At 43.1% G+C, this 19,809-nt stretch overlaps 1 protein-coding gene across 1 annotated transcript in view; it reads left to right on the top strand.

Annotated features, from left to right (window-relative positions):
- Positions 1-19,809, top strand: part of LOC124789558 (arf-GAP with dual PH domain-containing protein 1-like) — a 133,194-nt gene that overhangs the window by 28,057 nt on the left and 85,328 nt on the right. Inside the window, exon 3 of the mRNA XM_047256962.1 lies at positions 11,586-11,775. Coding sequence (XP_047112918.1) covers positions 11,586-11,775 — 190 coding nt within the window. The remainder of the gene's footprint in view (positions 1-11,585; positions 11,776-19,809) is intronic.

Below are 19,809 nucleotides of genomic sequence, written 5' to 3'. Positions count from 1 at the left end.
TAACAAAAGCATTTGATTTTATGTACCATATAATAATTTTCTGTAAGTCGGATCATAATGGGATTAGGGAAACAGATCAACAATGGTTCAAATTATATCTAGAAAGTAGGAAGCAGAAAGTTGTCTTCCGGTATAAAAAGTTTTAATCTGATTGGGGTCATGTAAAGTAGGGGCAAGCCACAGGATTCAGTTTTGGATCCAACATTTTTCTTCATTTACATCAATAATCTGACATTAAACGTGACAGTTGACTCAAAAATTTTACTTTTTACTGATGATGTGTTATGGCAAAACAGGAGGATAGTAATTAAAATGAGATAACTAATAGTATACTCAGTAACATCAGCATATGACTCTCAGAGAAAAGAGTAACACTTAACTGCAACAAAACACAATGTGTACAATTTCTGCTTTGGAACTCTTGTAAAACTGAACTATTATTGAAACTTCCTGGCAGATTAAAACTGTGTGCCAGACCGAGACTCAAACTCGGGACCTTTGCCTTTCACGGGCAAGTGCTCTACCAACTGAGCTACCCAAGCACGACTCACGCCCCATCCTCACAGCTTTACTTCCGCCAGTACCTCGTCTCCTAAAGTTTGGAAGGTAGGAGACAATGTACTGGTGGAAGTAAAGCTGTGAGGACGGGGCGTGAGTCGTGCTTGGGGAGCTCAGTTGGTAGAGCACTTGCCTGCGAAAGGCAAAGGTCCCGAGTTCGAGTCTCGGTCCGGCACACAGTTTTAATCTGCCAGGAAGTTTCATATCAGCGCACACTCTGCTGCAGAGTGAAAATATCATTCTGAACTATTATTGTTGCGAGGTGGTCAGGCAGTCGACAAATAACTATTTTAAATTATTAGGACTGAGAGGAGATGGCATGCTTTCTTGGAATATTAGCTTCAAGATCTTGTGCATAAACTGAATGCTGCTGTCTTGACTATAAGAATGATTTCCAATGTCTCTGCACAGAAATATGAAGGCCTGTTTATTTTGATTACTTTCAAGGTATTGTCTTGCATGATGACATATTTAGGGGCAAATCTGTGCACTCACCGAGAATATTCTTGTTTCAGAAGATGGTGGTCAAACTGGATGTGCATTGTAAGTTTGCAAACTTCGAGTAAGCCATTGTACAGATCTCTCAAAATTCTAACTCTGCCATCCGCGTAAATATATTCCATCATGGGTTTTGTTGCTGACAATATTGATTAGTTCAGAACAAACTACAACATTCATTCTGTTATCACTACATGGAAAAAAAATACACTCCTGGAAATTGAAATAAGAACACCGTGAATTCATTGTCCCAGGAAGGGGAAACTTTATTGACACATTCCTGGGGTCAGATACATCACATGATCACACTGACAGAACCACAGGCACATAGACACAGGCAACAGAGCATGCACAATGTCGGCACTAGTACAGTGTATATCCACCTTTCGCAGCAATGCAGGCTGCTATTCTCCCATGGAGACGATCGTAGAGATGCTGAATGTAGTCCTGTGGAACGGCTTGCCATGCCATTTCCACCTGGCGCCTCAGTTGGACCAGCGTTCGTGCTGGACGTGCAGACCGCGTGAGACGACGCTTCATCCAGTCCCAAACATGCTCAATGGGGGACAGATCCGGAGATCTTGCTGGCCAGGGTAGTTGACTTACACCTTCTAGAGCACGTTGGGTGGCACGGGATACATGCGGACGTGCATTGTCCTGTTGGAACAGCAAGTTCCCATGCCGGTCTAGGAATGGTAGAACGATGGGTTCAATGACGGTTTGGATGTACCGTGCACTATTCAGTGTCCCCTCGACGATCACCAGTGGTGTACGGCCAGTGTAGGAGATCGCTCCCCACACCATGATGCCTGGTGTTGGCCCTGTGTGCCTCGGTCATATGCAGTCCTGATTGTGGCGCTCACCTGCGCGGCGCCACACGCATACAACCATCATTGGCACCAAGGCAGAAGCGACTCTCATCGCTGAAGACGACACGTCTCCATTCGTCCCTCCATTCACGCCTGTCGCGACACCACTGGAGGCGGGCTGCATGATGTTGGGGCGTGAGCGGAAGACAGCCTAACGGTGTGCGGGACCGTAGCCCAGCTTCATAGAGACGGTTGCGAATGGTCCTCGCCGATACCCCAGGAGCAACAGTGTCCCTAATTTGCTGGGAAGTGGCGGTGCGGTCCCCTACGGCACTGCGTAGGATCCTACGGTCTTGGCGTGCGTCGCTGCGGTCCGGTCCCAGGTCGACGGGCACGTGCAACTTCCGCCGACCACTGGCGACAACATCGATGTACTGTGGAGACCTCACGCCCCACGTGTTGAGCAATTCGGCGGTACGTCCACCCGGCCTCCCGCATGCCCACTATACGCCCTCGCTCAAAGTCAGTCAATTGCACATACGGTTCACGTCCACGCTGTCGGGGTATGCTACCAATGTTAAAGACTGTGATGGAGCTCCGTATGCCACGGCAAACTGGCTGACACTGACGGCGGCGGTGCACAAATGCTGCGCAGCTAGCGCCAATCGACGGCCAACACCGCGGTTCCTGGTGTGTCCGCTGTGCCGTGCGTGTGATCATTGCTTGTACAGCCCTCTCGCAGTGTCCGGAGCAAGTATGGTGGGTCTGACACACCGGTGTCAATGTGTTCTTTTTTCCATTTCCAGGAGTGTAGTGTACACTTGGATAACACTTCCTTAGGCTTTGTGCAGGAAGGTGTGAACAATTCAGCAGGTTACCTTTTCAGTAGGCTTCCACTGAAACTGAGAAGATTAAGTCATAAACCTCTGGTATTCAATCTAAGATGAAATGTTTCCTTGTGGCACACTCCTGTTCTGTACAGGTGTTCCTCACAGTAATCGAGAACGTTCCTCAGTAATGCGTTATTTGTTCATATACTCTTACTATTTTTTGTGAACGATTGATTCTTTTGCTTATAAATTTTATAATCATCATCCTATGATCTATGTACTGACTCATTCTATGAGAAATTATCCTTGGCTCCCATGTCTGTACACAACCTGAATGGTAATTAAAATAATTCTGTAAACAAACAGCAAGAAACAAGGAAGGATGCTTGGCACTTATAAGCAGGTGGGAGAGCAGTTTCAAGTGTGGCACCAGCTCCTTGAGTTGTGTCAGAACAGTGCACTCTCTACTGTAAAGTGGAAAATAACTGTTGGTATTATCCTTAGTCTGTAGGTTAGACATTTCTCAGCGAGAAGTGCCTTACAGGGTATTATACAAGACCTTGCAGGGTATTATAAAAGAGGAGCATGCCTGGGTAGTTCATTACAAGCATCATTGCCTGTGAAAGGCAAGGTTCTGGGTACCAGTTCCGAACCAGCAAACAGCCCCTCCCCCCCCCCCCCCCCCCCCCCCCCAAAAAAAAGTCTGGAAATTTCAAAACTGTACACATCCTGCTGCAGAATGAAAGATTCATTCTGAAGATCCACAAACACCTAACAAAAGGTGGTCCCCAGGACAGGATAGATTCTCTGAAACCATCTATACCATGGTGCAGGTTGGAGTCCCAGGTATCACACCATGTGGCCATGCATCAAAGTGGGCTCTCGTTTGAGAGTAATCAACAAAACAACAATTTTACATATTGCTATAGAGCAGTGGTGTCCATCCATTTAGGTTATGTGGGCCACATTGGAACAATATGAGTATTTTTGGGCTGCACCATGTAATATACAGTGGAACCTTGCGTAGCAAGAATAATTCATTTGAGAATCTTACTCATAGTGTGAAATACACTCCTGGAAATGGAAAAAAGAACACATTGACACCGGTGTGTCAGACCCACCATACTTGCTCCGGACACTGCGAGAGAGCTGTACAAGCGATGATCACACGCACGGCACAGCGGACACATCAGGAACCGCGGTGTTGGCCGTCGAATCGCGCTAGCTGCGCAGCATTTGTGCACCGCCGCCGTCAGTTTCAGCCAGTTTGCCGTGGCATACGGAGCTCCATCGCAGTCTTTAACACTGGTAGCATGCCGCGACAGCGTGGACGTGAACCGTATGTGCAGTTGACGGACTTTGAGCGAGGGCGTATAGTGGGCATGCGGGAGGCCGGGTGGACGTACCGCCGAATTGCTCAACACGTGGGGCGTGAGGTCTCCACAGTACATCGATGTTGTCGCCAGTGGTCGGCGGAAGGTGCACGTGCCCGTCGACCTGGGACCGGACCGCAGCGACGCACGGATGCACGCCAAGACTGTAGGATCCTACGCAGTGCCGTAGGGGACCGCACCGCCACTTCCCAGCAAATTAGGGACACTGTTGCTCCTGGGGTATCGGCGAGGACCATTCGCAGCCGTCTCCATGAAGCTGGGCTACGGTCCCACACACCGTTAGGCCGTCTTCCGCTCACGCCCCAACATCGTGCAGCCCGCCTCCAGTGGTGTCGCGACAGGCGTGAATGGAGGGACGAATGGAGACGTGTCGTCTTCAGCGATGAGAGTCGCTTCTGCCTTGGTGCCAATGATGGTCGTATGCGTGTTTGGCGCCGTGCAGGTGAGCGCCACAATCAGGGCTGCATACGACCGAGGCACACAGGGCCAACACCCGGCATCATGGTGTGGGGAGCGATCTCCTACACTGGCCGTACACCACTGGTGATCGTCGAGGGGACACTGAATAGTGCACGGTACATCCAAACCGTCATCGAACCCATCGTTCTACCATTCCTAGACCGGAAAGGGAACTTGCTGTTCCAACAGGACAATGCACGTCCGCATGTATCCCGTGCCACCCAACGTGCTCTAGAAGGCGTAAGTCAACTACCCTGGCCAGCAAGATCTCCGGATCTGTCCCCCATTGAGCATGTTTGGGACTGGATGAAGCGTCGTCTCACGCGGTCTGCACGTCCAGCACGAACGCTGGTCCAACTGAGGCGCCAGGTGGAAATGGCATGGCAAGCCGTTCCACAGGACTACATCCAGCATCTCTACGATCGTCTCCATGGGAGAATAGCAGCCTGCATTGCTGCGAAAGGTGGATATACACTGTACTAGTGCCGACATTGTGCATGCTCTGTTGCCTGTGTCTATGTGCCTGTGGTTCTGTCAGTGTGATCATGTGATGTATCTGACCCCAGGAATGTGTCAATAAATTTTCCCCTTCCTGGGACAATGAATTCACGGTGTTCTTATTTCAATTTCCAGGAGTGTACTTGTTAAGTGAAACAATTTATCCCTTATAAATTAATGTAAAATACGATAATGTGTTCCATACAGAAAAAGTACTAAAAGTTTTATCTTATTCATGCCATTTATTCAAAGAAAATTATACTTACAGAATTATGTACTTTATTATTCATGATACATAAACTAATTCTTTTTTACTAGGGAGCTATCTACAGTCATTTGTTTCTGCCATCCTCTGTGCAATATCGCTTTCTGTGCTATTGACAATAATCGACTTCTTAGCTGATTTGCACCTCATATCTAGCATGGTAGCCAGTCCGTTGTGGTGAGGCCGCCATGTACCCTGTTGTTTGTAGCCCCCTGACCACACAGGGATCGCTCTGCTGATGCCTGCACCATTAACTCCCCACGTATGCCAAGGAGTAGATGCCCATCAACCTGGGGCATTGGGACTCCCGGCAATGGCCATCCTGCCAGGTGGCATGTGGTGTGGCTGGGTGGCGCCTGTGGGGAGGGGGCCCCTGCTTGGAGGGGGTGGCATCAGGATGGATGACAGGCCATGAAATGTACATCATCTCTTGCTGGTGGCCAAACACCAACAGTCTCTAAGCAGTCAAGGTCTAACTTGTATCATATTTCACATGGACCTTCTTTTGCAGTCTGACGATAAGCTGTGCACCAATTTAGAGGGACGAGGTGTCCATTTCATCCGGTACGTCCATTGGGGTCTGAGGGGTAATCAGGTGGCTACCGGGGCCTTCGTCTTGGCGTTTGAGGGTGACATATTACCCGAGTAGTGGTAGTGACTGCTTCCTGTCACTCCCCCGGCGTCATGCCCACTGACGCCTACCCAGATGGGCTTCAAACGAGGCAGACTGGGAAGCCTTCACCTCAGCTGTCACCACTGTATCTCCTCCACATGGTGTCATCGATGTTGTCATTGAGCAGGTCACTACAACGATTGTTTCTACAGCGGAAAACGTGGTCCCTCGTTCTTAAGGTGCCCTCGGCAAAAGACAGTCCCTCGGTGGTCGCCGGAAGTCGCTGAGGCAATTAAAGAGTGTCGGCGAGCTCTACCGCGACATAAGTGGCACCTTTCCCTAGAACACCTAATAGCCTTTAAGCGGCTCCATGCCTGCATTCACTAGCTTATAAAACAACAGAAACGGGAGAGGTACGTACGTGTTGACCATTGGGTGACATATGTCACCTACCCGAGTCTGGATGAAGATCAGACATCTTTTTTGGTACCAGACCCCTACTGGTGTCCCTGGCATTAACATCAATGGTGTGTTATATACTGATGCAAACGCAATTGCTGAGCACTATGCTCAAGCCTCTGCGTCGGAGAACTACTGCCCAACCTTTCACACCCTCAAACGGCGGATGGAAAGGAAAGTCCTCTCAATCACTATACACCACAGGTGAACTCTATAACGCCCTATTTGCAGAGTGGGAGCTCCTCAGCGCCCTTGCACATTGCCCCGACACAGCTCCTGGGCTGGACTGGATCCACAGTCAGATGATTAAACATCTCTCGTGTGACTACTAGCAACATCTCCTCGTCATCTTCAACCGGACTAGTGCGATGGCATCTTTCCATCACAATGGTGGGAGAGCACCATCATTCCGGTGCTCAAACCCGGTCAAAACCCACTTGATGTGGATAGCTAACAGCCCATCAGCCTCATCAACTTCCTTTGTAAGCTGCTGGAACGTATGTTGTGTTGGCAATTGGGTTGGGTCGTGGAGTCATGTGGCCTACTGGCTCCATGTCTGGGCAGCTTCCGCCTGGGTCACTCTTACCACTGACAATCTTGTGTCCTTGAGTGTGCCATCAGAACCGCCTTTTCCAGTTCCCAACATCTGGTTGCCGTTTTTTTTTTTTACGTAAAGCATACGACATGACTTGGCGACATATCCTTGCCACATTGTTTGAGAGGGTTCTCCAGGGTCCACTCCCGATTTTTATCCCAGACTTCCTCTCGTTGCATACTTTCCGTGTCCAAGTCAGTGCCTCCTATAGTCCCCCCCCATATTCTGGAGAATGGGGTTCCCCAGGGCTCCGTATTGAGTGTCTCTCTATTTTTAGTGGCTATTAACAGTCTAGCAGCAGCTGTGGCATTGTTGGTCTCACCTTCTCTGCATTTCGCACTACTCCTCCAGTACTGGTGTTGCTGAGCGGCCCCTACAGGGAGCCATTCACAAGGCACAGTCATGGGCTGTAGCACATGGCTTCCGGTTTCAAGCCGCGACATCATATGTCATGCATTTCTGTCAGCATCACATCGTTCATGTAGAACCAGAACTTTATCTTAACGACAGTCCTCTCACTGTAGTGGAGACATATCGATTCTTAGGACTGGTTTTCGACTACTGATTGACTTGGCTACCTCACCTTCATCAGAAGTGCTGGCAGTACCTCAAGGCCCTCCGCTGCCTGAGCAACATTAACTGGGATGCAGATCGCTCTATGCTGCTGCAATTCTACATAGCCCTTGTTCAATCCCGCCTTGACTATGGGAGTCTGGTTTACGGTTCAGTGGCACCCTCAGCGTTGCGTGTACTCGACCGAGTGCACCACTGTGGCGTTTGCCTAGCAACGGATGCTTTTAGAATGAGTCCGGTGACCAGTGTCCTGGTGGAGGCTGGAGTCCCTCCATTGAAGGTTAGGCTTTCACAACTGCTCACCAGTTACATTGCACACATTCGTAGTTCTCCTGTGCATCCTAATTACTATCTCCTTTTACCAATCACAGTGGTTCATTTCCCACATTGGTGGCCCAGGTCAGGGCTTACGATTGCGGTTTGTGTCCGATCTCTTCTGTTGGAAGTGGCATCCTTGCCTTTACCACCTATACTCAAGGTCAATTCATGTACACCTCCATGGTGTACATCTAGGGCCCAGATTATTCTGGACCTTTCGCATGGCCCTAAGGACTCCGTTAACCCAGCGGCTCTCCATTATTACTTCCTCTCGATTCTCAACATGCATTGGGACAATGAAGTGGTTTACACCGACGGCTTGACGACTGATGGTCACATAGGCTTTGTGTACATTCATGGTGCACATATTGAACAGCATTCCTTGCCAGATGGCTGCAGTGTTTTCACTGCAGAGCTGGCGGCCATATCTCGTGCTCTTGAGCACATCCACTCATGCCCTGGCGAGTCGTTCCTCCTGTGTACTGACCCCTTGAGCAGCCTACAAGCTATCAACCAGTGCTGCCCTTGCCATCCTTTGGTAGCGTCCATTCAGGAGTCCATCTATATCCTGGAACGGTCCCGTTGTTCAGTGGTGTTTGTGTGGACACCAGAACACGTTGGAATCCCAGGCAACGAACTTGCTTACAGGCTGACCAAACAGGCTACGCAGAAACCGCTTCTGGAGATGGGCATATCCGAAACTGACCTGCGTTCTGTCTTACGCCACATTTCGGCTTTGGGAGACGGAATGGCATAACATTACGCACAACAAACTGCAGGCCATTAAGGAGACTGCGAATGTGTGGAAGTCTTCCATACGGTCCTCTAGCAGGGAATGAGTTGTCTTCTGCCAGCTACGCATTGGCCATACATGGCTAACACATGGTTACCTTTTCCGTCGTGAGGACCCACCTCGGTGTTGCTGTGGCTCACAAATGACGGTCGTCCACCTCTTGCTGGACTGCCCGCTTTTGGGTGCTCTGCAGCAGACTTTTAACTATTACAGCACCGTACCTTCAGTGTTGGACGACAATGCTTCAACAGCAGCTTTAGTTTTATGTTTTATTCATGAGGGTGGGTTTTATCATTTGATCTGAGTTTTAGCGCATGTCCTTTGTCCCTCTGTCTCCTCCACCCTAGTGCTTTTAGGGTGGAGGTTTTAATGTGTTGCAGTGTGGCTGGCTTTTACTCCACCCTTGTGGAATTATTTTAATTGGAACGAGGGACCAATGACCTAGCAGGTTTGGTCCCTCCCACCCTCTTTTCAACCAACCAACCAACCATCCCATGCTCTTGGCCAAAGACACAATCTCATTGACTTCATGCTTCACAGATACTGACTCAAATGCCTCAGACTCACATTCAACAGCACACACTGGCCAAAGCATTGTGTTCATTCACTTTACCTTGTGTCGTTTCTCTTTCTTTTGTGTCCGTCAGTATATGTATTTTAATTATATTTGTCATCTTCTGAAAGCTGCTCCTTCTTGTTAATCTTACGAAAATATGACTGTGGACTTCCTCTCCTACATTTCAAATGTAGATTCAGGCAGCCGACTCCAAGGACACCAGTGCCTCTCAGGATGATATAAAACGCAAAGGAAATCCTCCCGACCTGGCTCCACTTCACTTCAATAAAAATACTTAATACTGTTATTAAGTCTTCTCTTATTCAGAATCACATGTAATACAAAACACTCGTAGCACGTCGTACTCTGAGCAGTACGATTTTAACCATCCTTCTACATACAAGGCAGTGAAACAAAATCATGTACAAAAAAGTGAATGATATATTTTTGTTCATTTGTCTGTGCCTTACTGTGCATTCATAATTAATGTCTTTGCCAATGCTTATGATGGGTCTTTGATTCTGTCATTATCGTTGTTTCATTTTTTAATAAATTTTAACTTTACCATATCCGGCGGTCTTTCACTATGTACCTACACAACGTGCAGTTGTGGTATGTGTGTGAGAATTCCAGCCTTTGTTGCTGATGCACAGCAGTCAACCTCCTGCAGAGGCCCATATGCAACAATGTTTGCTGAACGATCATTGAGGAGAAACTGTTGGTAGTTGCTCAGTTCATTTAGATGGTCTGCTGCATGTCTATTTGCCTGTACACATCTCCACTGCCCCTGTTCACCTCTGTTGTCTATGGCCTGTGATGCACCACAGTTGCCTTGGCACTGACTTTGGATAGTGCTATTTTGCCATGCATGGTATACTTTAACCATAGTGAAAGACAAACTGTTGGAAACCTAGCCATTACAGAAATGCTTCTACCCTTCTCCCTAAACACCGTGATCATGCCATTTTGGGTGTCAGATATATTGTTCAGTTTCCTCATTATGATGACAACTGCACTGCTTTCTGTGTCTCTCCAACTTGCTTTATTATATCCTCTACTGCTACTGCTGCCACCTGCCAGTTGTGAGAGGTTATTGCACGTTGATGTCGAACATAGTCGGTGGTCACATTAATGTGACTGGGTCGTGTATTATGGAGAGTGGTGGTGTGGTATAGCGATTAAGATACATTCCTGATGTGCAGAAGGTTCCCGTTCGAATATCATCAGATGGTTCTGATATTTTTTATTTGTAAATCTTTGTTGAAATGACTTTGATAATTTTTTTTAATTTCAATTAATTGGTTTAAATGGAATATTTAAAATTTGTAACTCTTTGTCGCAACATTTTAATCATTGTATTAACTTTCAATTTGCTTTCAGGTTTTCTTCCTACCATACTTTTCCTATTTGAGATAATTGTGAATGTGATTTTAATTACTCGTATTTGTTTATCATAATATATTTAAATGCTGATCTATTGGTTAAAAAATGAAAGATGAAATAAATTATTTATTTTAGCCAGTAGTGTCAAAAATTTATTTTTCATTACAAGGTGTACATTCTTTGGATAGTAATCATTGTACAAACGTTTAAAACATACATTGTTATACTATGGACAAAATAATGGAGATGTAGATTTAAACAAAACAAAGGATTACAAATAAAAAGAAATAAAAGCAAAATGAAGAACAGAAATAATGAATGCAATAACGCCAAAGAAAATATAAAAAGATAAAACAGAATAAATTAAATAAAAGTTAATACATAAAAATAAATAAAATCACATGAACAAAGATTCCAAATGAAGAAAGAATGATTGAAAGATATAAGCAACCGAAAAATATATATGATGGTTCAAATGAGAGGGTCAAGGATTAGAAATAAAAAATACAGTTAAACCAATTAATTCAATTAAAATAATGATCAAAAGCAATTCAATAAAGATTTAAAAATAGAAAAATTTCAAAGCATGTGATTAGAATCCACAGCCTCCTGCTTGGCGTGAATGTATGTTACCACTACAGTATGCCACCACCCTGCATAGCGATATTATTTTTAAGGCTCTAGAGCATTCATTTTCATTGATTATTCGCAAACATGACTTCATTTTGATGAATGGCTGCAGTGTACGATACCTGGGATCCTAACCAACACCACGGTATAGGTGCTTTCAAAAAGCTGATCTGCCCCTGCGGATCTCCCCTTGTAAGACAGTAGCGATATTTTTACATTTGTTACGCTGCAGGAGAAAAGTTTAAATTTAGACTTATAACAAAATCAACAAAATGTAGTTGATAGCGTACTGGTAGTACAAATTTCCTTTGATGAATGATAGCACAACAACTTACATTTGGTTTTAATTTTCAGAGTTCTTGTTGAACAATGGATACGTGCAAAATATGAGCGAGAGGAGTTCAGTCATCCTGGCCGACAAAAATATGTATCAGGTTATATGGAAGGATATTTGATGAAACGAGGGAAAGACGACAACCGTTATCATCCTAGAAAATTTATTCTTTCAGAAGCTGAGGATACACTCAGATATCATGTAAAAGAGGTAAACTGTGCATGTAATTTTGATGCATATGATTCAACCAAGTTGTAGCCCTCACATATTTACTAAATTGTGAAATACTTCAAAGGTTTTTTTTTCTGAGTATGAGTTGAATTTATAATTCAAAATGACATTAATTTGTGAATGGTAAAACTGTCTTTCATGCATAATCAGCAGTTTTGTGACTCAGTGCATACATGACTAAGATGTTAACAGATATCAAGTTACAGAAGAAAAATATTTACACAGAATTCATAATCAAAATATAATATCTCAACAGTTAATGGTGCAATATACAATATCTTTTCACTGACAGAGTGATGGTATGTGAAATGTTGCCAGTATTGTGATAGTATTGGAAGTAAGTACTTTCTTTGAATAATTCTGGATTTCAGATTGTTGTCACATTTATCATTTCATTAAGTATTCAATAATTTAAATTTGTCGAACAAAAACTGCTACAACCCACAGGTATTGGGCCTATTATTTGTTGCTCTTCATTAATCACTAGTAATACAGTCCATGCATCAATAAATGCGTATTGCTGACATTTAATGACTTCAACACACATGAGATGAGCTGTTCTAGTATTGATTCACAGACAGTTATTGAGAAATTCACAGACAGTAGAAAATTACAGCACATTGTAGTTCCCGATAGAGATGTATCTCTAATATTGAGAACTTCAGGACGGAATCAAATGAGTGATTGTGGATTAAATTAAGTTGTTTACTACAGGGAAAAATTAAGGAAGTCTTTCATATGTAGATTTATAAACAGGTTCAAACATTAAAAAAAAAAAAAATGCAAAAGAAACTTCGTGCATGCTGAAAGAATTTGAGTCACTCAAGAAGCACATGTTTACTAGAATTGAACCAACACAATTGTCAAAATGCTCGTCTATAGAAGAGTGTGTTTAATAAATGTTTTTGTATCTGACAAGTTGTAAGTTTCAAGGTAAAATGGGTTGGTTGCTCCATTTTACTCAGTGATTTACTTTATTACTTTATGATGAACATTAAAGACATGAATAGTTCGAGTAGCCTAGTCACAGTAGATTCTTGTTAAACTAAATTATTTCAAACTGGTAAGAAAGGTGAAGTTCCTTATATCCTCAGCAGAGAGTGATGTCAAAATTTTATAATGATACATAGACTCTTGTGCATTTGCACATATATGAAAGCATTCTTGTGGACTGTATTTGTTCCTGACAACGCTTTATTGATAAGTTATTGTAGCATTCAGTGTAAAATCTTGCAGCACCCACTTAGGATGATGCAAAGGGAATGAGTAACCCTTTTGCAGCGTGTTGGGCTGAATGGCCTGCCTGGCTAAATGGGGCAAACATGTTCTGTGCCTCAGCAGTGGGCAGCTGACTCAGGCTTACAACAGATGCAGGATATGGCCACTTTCCGCTTATCGCATGTTCCAGCATTGATAGAACCACTCTTAGATAATATTCTTTACAAAATAAGTCTCATACTGCATGGGCACAGTGGTTGCATATTTTGATATCCATGATGGAGAACTTTAAAACTCATCCAAGGCTTCTGTTATAATATTATCATGGGCTGAGAAAAAGTTGGTTTAGAAAAACAACAACTTATAAATATGTGATTGGATACTTCTGTAATTTGAAATGCACTACCTATATATGTGCCTGTAATGCATTTAAAATCTCATTAATATTGGAAAAATATATTTCAAGATATACAATTTTAAAGTGAACATTTCCTAGGGCAGACACCCAAAACTCTCACTGGCTTGTGCACCACATGGCACCAAGTGTTGCTGAGAAACTGCACTTGTTTTGCTGCAGTGTTCACCATTTGAAACATCTGATACATCAGTTCTATAGGATAAATCATGCCCTTTCACATTGTATAGGTTTGTATCATGTGTACTTCTTAGATTAGAAAAATCAAATTACTGTTACTTGGTCGTGTATGCTGCTTTTTGTTCCATACACCCCAAATGTTGCTAAGAAGCTGCAGATATTTTGCTGCACTGTACTCATTTTGTTTGCCCTTTCAAAATCTACTACACTAGTTCTGTGGGATACTTCATGCCCTTTCACATTATATTCATTTGTATTGTGTACTTCGTAGATTAGGAAATCAATTTACAGTTACTTGGCTGTGCATACCATTTTCTGTTCTGTGCAGCCCCAAGTATTGCTAAGAAAGTGCAATTATTTTGCTATACTCTACTCATTTTGTAACATCTGATATGCCAGTTCATTAGGATAATTCATGCCCTTTATATTATATATGTTTGTGTCATTTGTCTTGTAAACATTAGAATATCAAATTGTATTTATTAGATTGGTTCCTAAGCTGAAAGGGAAAAGGAGCAGGTGAAAGCTGTAGTGTTTTCCAACATTAGAAAGGAGAGCAGATAATGACGGCATTGGCAGGAATGTTGAAGCATGGACAACAGCGAGCCAGTATTCTGTTGTGCACATTTACCATCTCCCATGCCTAAGCATACGTGAATGGCCTAACCTGTCAGGCCTTCCCACCTGCTCAGTGTAAATGGATACCAGTAGCCATGTGGCCATACTACCTGCTGGGGATACATGTATGCCCATAGATGTGGAAGGATTAAACTAATGATCATTCTTTAAGTACTAAAATTAAGTTCAAGTTTTCTCTCTGTCAGCAAATACAATTTTTAAAAAATATATATATTTAAGGATGTTGTCTTCATGGTGTGCATAGGGTCTTGTTGCCATAGCATCGGTTCTCAGTGGATATGCATTCTGAACTGAGCATTGAAATTACTTGCTGAAGCTAACTTGGTATTTTTTTAAAAAAATATTTTTTATCTATGGTATTACCTACTAGGTCATTTAAAGTATATAGAATATATTCTCTACTCAAAGTTTTTGTCACAGGTGTAAAGTCTAAATGAATTGACATCCTGTACACAACACACGTAGAAGGCAAGGAAACCAGACTACAGTTTCAATGTTCCACGTCTTATGCTAAGAGAAGTATTAAATTAAATTATTTGGAACTGTTTGGACTGGTGTGAACAGCATCAGTAGGAGCACCTAGGTATTTTCTAACTCTAATTGAAGTTTATTGTAGAAAGTACACTTCATAAATGTGTAAAAAGATTACTCCAGAGCTTTATATTCTCAACGTACACTGAAGAGCCAAAGAAACTGGTACACCTGCCTCCGCAAGCACACGGAAGTGCTGCAACATGTTGTAGCGTGGACTTGATTAGTCTGAAGTAGTGCTCGAGGGAATTGACACCATGAACCCTGCAGGCCTGTCCATAAATATGTAAGACTATGACGGGGTGGAGATCTCATCTGAACAGCATATTGTAAGGCATCCCAAATATGCTCAATAATGTTCATGTCTGGGCAGTTTGGTGGCCAGCAGAAGTACTTAAACTCAGAAGAGTGTTTCTGGAGCCAATTTTTAGCAATTCTGGACATGTGGGTGTCGAATTTTCCTTCTGGAATTATCCAAGTCTGTCGGAATGCACAACGGACATGAATAGTTGCAGGTGATCAGACAGGATGTTTACGTATGTGTTACCTGTCAGGGTCGTATGTAGACATATCAGGGGTCCCATATAACTCCAACTGCACAGGCCCTACTCCATTACGCAGCCTCCACCAGCTTGAACAGCCCCCTGCTGACATGGAGGGTCCATGGATTCACGAGGCTGTCTCCTTACCCGTACAAGTCCTTCCACTCAGTTCAATTTGAAACGAGACTCGTCCAACCAGGCAACATGTTTCCTGCGATCAACAGTCCAATGTCAGTGTTGATGGACCCAGGCGAGGCATATAGCTTTGTGTCATACTGTCATCAAAAGTACAGGAGTAGGCCTTCGGCTCCAAAAGCCCACATCGATGATGTTTTGTTGAATGGTTCACACGCTGACACATGTTGATGGCTCAGCATTGAAACCCACAGCAATTTGTGGAAGGGTTGCACTTCTGTCATGTTGAATGATTCTCTTCAGTTGTCGTTGGTCCCGTTCTTGCAGGACCTTTTTCTGGCTGCAGCGATGTTAATGATTTGATATTTTACCTGATACCAGATATTCATAGTACACTTGTGAAATGGTCGTATGGGAAAATCCCCACTTCATCATTACTTCGGAGATGCTGTGCCCCATTGCTTGTGTGCTGACTACAACACCATGTTCAAACTCACTTAAAACTTGATTACCTGCCATTCTAGCAGCAGGAACTGATCTAACAACTGCGCCCGACACTTGTCGTCTTATATAGGCGTTGATGACCGCAATGCTGTATTCTTCCTGTTTACATATCTCTGTATTTGAATATGCACAGCTGTACCAGTTTCTTTTGCGCTTCAGTGTATGAGACTTATTGGAAATCAGTTTTATGCATCATATGATTTTTAAATGATAATTTAACAGATTTTCTTGGAAAAGGTAGAAATAAGCATCAGAAAAGTGTATCCAATAGTGTAGAACTAAAGGGAATATCTAAGTGTTATAGTAGTAGCATTCTTGAGAAGGCCCTTTCCCAGCCTTTGAAATTAACTTACAAAGATTAGCAGAGCTGTTGCATTTATAGTAATGTTTCTTCTTAACTAATCATCTGTGATGGATTTACACAAGTTATGAAGAAAGCAGAAAAACATTTCGCATTTCTTAATATCATGAAGCGAGCCATGGCCATTTTTTAAAATCAAAAAGTCACATATAGGATGATAAAGTCTTTGAGTGAATATCAGTTGAGTATCGATGCAAAACAATGGCACTTATATTTAAATCCACTTGCCAAAAAAAAAGTTATTTCCAGTGAGAGTAACAAAATAAAAGATGAGATGTTAAAGGAGCTGAATCAGAAGCAGAAAATGCAGGAACCTGTAGTAATATACAATACGTTTCCAAACTTGAGCTGACTTCCCTCCACCCTGTTGAGAGATGTACAATCACCTTAGCAGATCCATCCACTGTGAACAGCTTCGACAATACATACATTCAAGAAAACTGAGTGTTTTATTTATGGCACTGAATAGATCAGTGATTCAGAGCCACTGGTGCTGAAAGAAACGTTGAAGACAGATGATTCCAACAAATATCTGCTTGCCTTACAAGAAGAATGTGAAGGGTATTGAAAACACTGAATGTGGGAATGACCAGTGCTAAATGGATTTTCAGAACAAAGGAAGGTTTGGAAGGACTTATTTCATGCTGAAATCATGCGTGGTCAACAAATGGAAGAGTGATTTAATCTTTAAAGAAACTTTCACAGACTAGGTAAAATTTATTCTGGCATATTTTGAAGTTGATGCAATGTATGAGGCGCATCTCAAAAGTAAAGGCTAATTATATAGAACTGTATGTCTGCAATGGTCATGTTATACTTAATATTACATACAGATGACTATGCCTGAGCAACTCAAGTTCTTCATAATGTTGCAGTTTTCTATTTGTGTGACAATGGGTTAAATAGGTTCAGAAATAAACAATACAGTCACATGTGAATTGCAGTCAGTAAGATTTCTTAATGCAAGCAAGCATATTGCATCTGAAATTCACTGTGGGGTGTGGGTTTTCAGCAAGGGTGAAGAAAAGAATAAAACATTAGTGTACAAATATACACGAAGAGAAATGTGCACACCTATCATTCAGGTACATGTCACATTGGTGTTTTATGGGATTTCCACAAATATTTGTGACAACATTGCACCAAATTGTTACCAGGAAATTTAATTACCAGAAGCTGTGTATAAGATATGAACCAAGCAACATAGGTGCTCACAGAACACGTGTGTTTTTGAACTTCTGGTCATTTTTATCTGCAATAGCACTGTATGCTTCAGATATTGCACAAGTCAGTACTTTGAAATTACAATTTAGTAATTCCTTAAATAACCATCAGTTGAACATGTAATATAATTTTAGACCTGCTATACATTTTAGCTTGAAGATTCAAATAAATTGTACTGAGTTAGAAATTGAATGTGAACACACTGCTTTAGGTACCTCAGTGTTCAGTGATTAAGATAGAGAGACTTTTATTTCTCATTTTAACTGGTTTACTACTGATGAGATACCTGTTTCTTCACCCGTTCAGTCTAAACAGCATCATTTAAATTCATCAAAGTAAAGTCAAAAAAGTTCAGAAAAATGTGTTTCATGGAGTTGCAAACATACATAACTACTGAAGTGTTCTATAAATATTTTCAGAGTTGACAATGGGGCAAGCAGAGATCTTGAATACTCTTGATTTATAACAACAATGATGCCCACATATTGTGGCTTGACTGCCTGGACGTTTCACAATCTGTTGCACCCTCCCCCTCCCCCCCCCCCCCCCCCTCCCCCCTGTGCACTCACTCCAGTCTGTCAGAACTAGTCTACAGCCTTATACTGCGTACAGAAAACATTGTATAATATCAAACAATACTCATGATAATTAGCTATTAAAACTTTACAATTAATTGTGAATAAGTTAACTAACAGTGAAGTGGGTGCTGCGTACTTATCTTAAGGGGAAATAATTAACTTTTTACATTATAACACACCCCTGAATCACTTACCTGTATGCCGAATTTTTGAGGCTTGTAAATTATGAAAATTCTTGTAGTCTGAAATATGTTGATTGGTTTAATTCTACTTATAATCATGTAATCTGTGTTGCAATGCATGATGGGTATGGATGTAGCTGTAGGTCGTCAAACATGGACTGATAAGTGTAGATTGTGGGCTGGATTTCACTGGGACATATGCAGTGGGGAACTTGACAAGTCTCTTCCATGAAACTGTAAGCTCTTCAAGAAAGACAAAAGAATCTTTGAACAGGAGGCAAAGATTTGCACCCTTCAGGTTGAATTAGAACGTGTGAAATTTGAATGCAATAGGATAAAGGGAGAAAAGATTGTGGGCACTGGGTAATGGTAACATGCAATGGGTGAAACAGGAACAGCTCTGCCACTTCTTCATCTATATTTGAGATTACAGTATTGAATAAGTTTGACTTGTTACCTGAGGTAGGATGGGAAGAGCCTCATCCAGTTGTAGGTGACAGTAGGGTGCAGCAAACTACCAGCAAGGAAAGTTGATGTGGGTCAGTACCAAAAGAAAGTAGGAAGAAAAGTGTCATTCTGCCAGGTAGTACTCATGGGAGGGGTGTAGGCCAAATGGTATAGGACAAATCAGGAACAGAGCACGAGGTCGCAAGTATTGTCAAGTCAAGTGCTAGCCTGTATTTTACCACCTGTCACTTACTGTACCATCTTTCCACACCTCATTCCACAAAGAACATGGCCACGCAGACTTGCAACCTCAAATTCAGCACTGCAGTTGTAAAATCGCACAGTGTCATGGCAGCATCCCCATTTCCTTCTTCTCCAGCTGTGCAAAAAGCCATTAAATTTTCGCCTCACATGATGACATCACCTACTACACAACCAGCAGGCTGGAAAGGACAGGAGTAGTACTCGCGTGAAGATTTCCTATGTCCCTCCAGCCAACAAACACCTGAATCAACATTAGCCAACAGAGGCTCCAAGAAATCACACAAAGGCAAACGGTCTTCTCCTTTACCAACTTGGAGATCTTCTTCAACAGTATCTCTACATGATACCACCACCCAGCCAAGCGCTGTGTCGCTGGAGCACACTGACAACTACTTTTTTGCCCTGGAGTCTGCAGATCAATGGAGAATGCCAACCGCTCTGTAGATCTCATGGAGCAGGATCCTCCAGCCTCTGCACCCTGTTGCAGTGTGTGTTTGAAGGCTAGCACTTGGCAGCCACCGAGGTGACATCCCTTCTTTTTTTTTCCCCTCCTCCATCCCTTTCCTCGCCATGACTCTTCTCCAATGGAACATTTGCGGCCTTAGATCCAACAAGGAGGAATTATGGCTGCTTTTGGCATCACAGTGTCCACTTGTTCTCTGCCTCCAGGAAACAAAATTGCATTCTCACGACCACTTTGACCTCTCGCAGTTCTTTCCAGTCCATTTTGACATTCCCCCAGAAGACGGCATTCCTTCTCATAGGGAAGTCATGCTGCTCATCTGGGATGACA

Source organism: Schistocerca piceifrons, chromosome 3 (assembly GCF_021461385.2).
Source record: "Schistocerca piceifrons isolate TAMUIC-IGC-003096 chromosome 3, iqSchPice1.1, whole genome shotgun sequence".
NCBI lineage: Eukaryota > Metazoa > Arthropoda > Insecta > Orthoptera > Acrididae > Schistocerca > Schistocerca piceifrons.
Note: the sequence above shows the minus strand (reverse complement) of the source record. Positions and strands in the feature narration are given on the sequence as shown.